The sequence below is a fragment of the Grammomys surdaster genome, unplaced genomic scaffold (genome assembly GCF_004785775.1).
Source record: "Grammomys surdaster isolate TR1022 unplaced genomic scaffold, NIH_TR_1.0 233, whole genome shotgun sequence".
Taxonomy (NCBI): Eukaryota; Metazoa; Chordata; class Mammalia; order Rodentia; family Muridae; genus Grammomys; species Grammomys surdaster.
Genome location: NW_021604678.1, coordinates 96,160 through 101,484, shown reverse-complemented (window position 1 = coordinate 101,484; position 5,325 = coordinate 96,160). Strand labels below are relative to the sequence as shown.

Genomic DNA, 5,325 nt, shown 5'->3' with positions numbered 1-5,325 from the left:
GAACTCCACACATATATACCTGCAGGGGAGAACTCCACACATATATACCTGCAGGGGAGAACTCCACACATATATACCTGCAGGGATGAACTCCACACATATATACCTGCAGGGATGAACTCCACACATATATACCTGCAGGGATGAACTCCACACATACCTGTATGGTTGAGCACACCAGGGCCCCCTACACACACACACACACACACACACACACACACACACACACAGACAATCAATGCAAAACAAATTTTTAAGCAAGGAAGTCAGACAATCCCAGCACTCATGAGGCTGTGCCAGGTGGGTTTTTGTGAGTTTGAGACAAGTGTGGTACATATATAGGGAAAGCACTGTTTAAAAAAAGAAAGAAAAGACAAATGTATTAAACTATAATCTCAAAACATAAAGAGATAATTATATTTTTAAAAAGTTAAATGAGGTCTTGGGAGATGGCTTTTGGGGAAGAATCATCACTGTGCACGTGCGAGGCTTCAGCATGTCACTACAGTTGATGGTGTTTTACTACTTTGTATTATGTATATAAGCACTTCACACAGCAGAGTTTTGATATTAGTTCTGAGTTTGAATGTCCAGCAGTCAAGTAAAATGACAAAAACATCTGCCTATGTCTGTCTAGCAACAGCCACCTGCCCAGCACCGGGACAGGGGTGTAGGCAAGTGGATTACTGGATCTTGTTGGTTAGCCAACCTAGCCAATGAATGATGTTCGAGATTAGTGAGAAAGCTTGTCTCAAGGCAATAACGGAGACAATAGCAAAAGCACTTACTATGGCCTCTGTATGTGCAGTTAATTGTGCACATAACCATACATGTGAATTCACCACAACACATACACACAGGTCAGACAACATTGTAGGCAGGGCCATGCTTGCTGGAGGAGCCTAAGAGACAGAAACAGACAGAAGACTCCTGGCTCTTGTCTCTATGGAGAAAGAGTTACAAGGCAAGACAAGTAAACTGTGTGGAAGTTTATCATAAAGGGAGAGTATGTACTTAAAGAGTGAGCACAGGTTGCCCAAGAGAGTCTACATTTTAGGCTTTTCATACTGGGTTTTCTAAAATTCTGGGAGTGGAGCTTCAAGGTTACATAGGTGAGCGAGGTTCAGCTGACTTGACAATTGATCTTCCATTTCCTTGTGGAGTGAGGGTTCAGGTTAGAAGGTCTAACATGTCGGCTGCAGCTGAAGTTCCATTAACATGTTGGACTTTGTTGAGACAAGCTATGTATTACAAACAGTATGAGGTAGACAAACTGAGGGATTCTGTTGTTTTTCTTCATTCTTTCCTGCGGTTTGTTGTTTGCTTACTCTTTCTTTCGATCTCTTCCTGTCTCCTGGTAATTCCCATGATCTCTTTCTGGTAGCGCCAAGACAAGAACCTAAATCTTATAGACCCTAAAGTCTTTATCTTTTCCACAAATATCTTACTTGATCTTTATAGTGGGCCTACTGTACACCTCTTGCTGAAGTCATTGCAGTTCTTTAGAATACACTCTGTGTACATCACATGAGCATTGACAATATTTGGGGGAGGGGGGAGTTAATTAAATCGATTGTAAAAAACTTGAATAGCTCTTTAGAGTTCTACACAGTTACTTAAAATTTTAAAAAAACAGAAAACAATAATAATTCTACCATCTTATATAAGTACATTACTAATATTTTGTTGCTTTGTATTATCTCTTTGCAAAATATGTCATAAAATGAGTCTGGCTCCTACGATAAAATACTTTGATCAAGAGCAACATGGAAAGGAAAGGGTTTATCTGCTTACATGTTACAGTCCATCACCATAGCCATCACGGGAGACCAAGGCCAGAACCGAGCCAGGAAAATGGAAGCAGGAGCTGAGGCAGACTCTAGAGGAGTGCAACGGCTTACTGGCTTGTTCCCTTGGTTTTCCAGCATGCTTGCTTATACAACTGAGGACTATGTGCCCAGGGCTGGTACCACCCACAGTGGGCTGGAGGCTCTCAAACCAATCATCAAGCAAGAAAATGCCCCACAGAGTTGCTATAGGCTAATCTGATAGAGCCAGTTTGTCATTTGAGGTTCACTCTTCCCAAGTCTAGTTTGTGTTGACCTGACAAAACTAAGCAATGTAAGATGGCTCTATAAGTGAAACTTCCTTTGATGTGACTTAGTAGTGAAATACCAGAGCAAAACTTAGTGTCTTCATAATTATTCAGATTGGATAAAAAGATGTACAAAAAAGGCATGTTTCAATTATTATATTGCTTTAAAATATATTTGAATTTCATCCTTTGATTTATAAACAGAATATGTTTCTGGCAATCATCAATGATTCCTACTCTGAAGTGAAATCAGATCTGGCTCAGCAGAAAGCAGAAATGGAACTCTCAGACCTTATTAGAAAGGTAGGCTATACCCTAATTCCCCAGTATTTTGTGTGTGTGTGTGTGTGTATAATTTTTATACATTTTAATCAGTTCACCAAATCAATGTTGAATTTTGAAATTATATGAAGTATAGGGTAGGTTGCTTTATTTCAGAAATAAGTGAAATATTTTCTTTGGTGGGAAGCTTAATACCTAGGCTAGGCCTTAAATTCTGAGGGTCCTTTTATGGTTTGAATTTGATTCTAGAAGAAGCTTTTTGGTCCTTAATTACTCAATGCTCTGGAGTTCTGCATTCACAACAAACTGAAAGGGTCTCACTTCTATCCCCAGCTCTTCTATCTCAGTCACCTGAGACAGAAGGAAAGTAGTCACTCCCCCTTTACCCCTAGCCTTCTGTGACAGCTTAGAAACAGAAGGGATCAAGGCCACAGCTTGGAGGCCTGAGAATGTGGTTCACACCTTCTCAACAAGTGTGTAATCAGTATTGTGAGCTGGAAGGACAGGATAGGAAAGTGCTTTGTTCTTCTCACTGTGGCTTCATTTGGCTTAAAGACTAAAACTAACATAAAATTAGATAAGTATATAGGATCTCCCTCTCATTGTGTAAGGTAGGATAGTTAGCTCCTTTGTTACTTTTCCATTCAAGCCTAAGCCTCCTTGTCTGTGAATTTTGTTTTAGTTCCTTGGTAGAACCTTGGATTCTTCTCATCTTGGATTCGGCACCACAGCTGATGGTGTGTTACTACTTTGTATTGTGTATATAAGCACTTCACACAGCAGAGTTTTGATAGTCACAAAATTCATTTACTATGTTATTTTATATAACATCAGGCCTTCAACAACAGGGTTTAAATTTGTTTTGTCATAAAATATTGTGGGCAACAGCACTGTGTACCAACTCCACTGTTAGCTATGTATTTGACAGATTACCACTTAAATAACATGTATGTCTTACTCAATGGTCAGGTTCTGAGTGACCATTTGTTCTTTGCTGTTTGGTCGGTCAGCATCTCTTCTTCAGTTCGTATGCCACCAAGCACATAGTGTGGCTCTCTTGTCTCCCCTGATAATTTGTGTAATTTGTTTTTTAATGAATAGGGGAGCTGGAGAGGCGGTTCAGTGGATATGGGTACTCGCTGCTTTTCCAGAGGATTTGAGTTTGGTTCCCAGAACCCTCATGGATGCTCACAACTGATTGTAATTCCAGCTCAGGGCTTGTGAGACCCTCTTTAGCTGCTACAGGCATCCACATGCACTTGTGCTTGCACATGCGTGCCTATACATAAATAAAAGTAATACTTCTTTAAAGTAGAAGAGTAAAAAGCATGGCTGAGATAAAGCGAATAAGCCAGCAGAGATAAACACAGAGCAGAGCAACAAGGGCATACAAAGGAACAGGGATTGGCAGGAGAAACACCTCATTGTGGGAAGGGAGTCACAGCCTCTGTTTGATGGATTCAGGTAACAGCTAAAACAACTTAGTTAAGAGCAGTGTGTTACAAAGTAAATAATGAACATTATGATGAAAACATGCTGGAGAGGGAATTATGTTTGCAAATAAATATGTTAACTCCAGAGGGGTCTCTCTCTCTTTTAAAATTTATATATATATATATATGTATATATATATATATGTGTGTGTGTGTGTGTGTGTGTGTGTATGTGTGTTTGTGTGTGTGTGTACACTGTAGATGTTTCCAGACACACAACAGAAGAGGGCATCAGATCCCATTACAGATGGTTGTGAGCCACCATGTGGTTGCTGGGAATTGAACTCAGGACCTCTGGGAGAACAATCAGTGCTTTTAACCTCTGAGCCATCTCTCTAGCACTGGAGGGGTCTCTTAGTTAGTGTTCCATGGCTGTGAAGAGACAGTGTGACCAAGGAAACTATCAGGAAAGCATTTAATTAGGGCTTGCTTACAGTTTCATAAGGTGAGAAGGTGAGTCCATGATCATCATTGTGGGGAGTGTGACAGCAGACAGCAGGCAGGCAGGCAGGCAGGCAGTCATGGCATTGGAGTAGAAGCTGAGAGTTCATATCATATTAGCATGTTGGTGATAGAAGAGAGACTGAGAGCTGTGTGGGCTTTTGTAGGCCTTCCTACCCCAAGTGACAAGCCAACATTCCTAATCTTCACCAAATAGTTTCAGCAACTATTGTGGACCAAACATTTAAATATATGATACAATGGAAGCCATTCTCATTCAGAGGGATATTTTTCAATATCAAATGAGAAAGAAAAAGAATGTTAAGAGCTGATCTTTCCATAGAAAGAGTATGATAATTCACCAATATATAGGCAAGTCTGTTCAGCTCTCATTTAAGCGAGGTGACAGCATCATAAGAGACAAGCTATGTTCAGATTTCTGAATATGCTTACAAAGAAGTTACACACTTTCATTTTCAGAACTCTTAATCGTTTAAGTTTCTGCACACTCAGTAAATATTGGGCTTGGTTTTATGTTCTGTGAATGTATAATTCATACCACAGGAATTTTTTTAACCTTTTAACAAAGGAATTAAAGGCCATGAAACAATTAATTTACCTTGTGATTATTCTGTTCACTCTGCATGATTTCAGCCTTATAGCTCTGCTTATCATACGAAGCAAAATGTCTATGCTTTGCTTCTTCAGTACTGAGCATAAAACCTGTACTCAGAGTGACTGGAAGATACTCTACCACTGGCGAATTTTTTTAGGGTTGCCTCTATAATTTCTTGAAAGTGCTCAGCCTTATTTCACTAGCTTTAAGAAACGTTTTTACCTATAAGAGAAGTCCTTGCTATTATATGAAAAATGAACAACCCATTGCTGCTGCACTTTCCTCTGTATTCTGGGGAGCAAAAGGCTGTGGAGTTCATAGTGGGTTCCATATGGAGTACATAGTGGGTTCCATATGGAGTACATAGTGGGTCCCATATGGAGTACATAGTGGGGTTA

General features: G+C 39.9%; 1 protein-coding gene across 1 annotated transcript in view; it reads left to right on the top strand.

Annotated features, from left to right (window-relative positions):
• The window catches only part of Pkd2 (polycystin 2, transient receptor potential cation channel), a 38,188-nt gene that overhangs the window by 25,833 nt on the left and 7,030 nt on the right, over positions 1-5,325 (top strand). Inside the window, exon 10 of the mRNA XM_028773660.1 lies at positions 2,300-2,398. Within this exon, the coding sequence (XP_028629493.1) occupies positions 2,300-2,398 (99 nt within the window). The remainder of the gene's footprint in view (positions 1-2,299; positions 2,399-5,325) is intronic.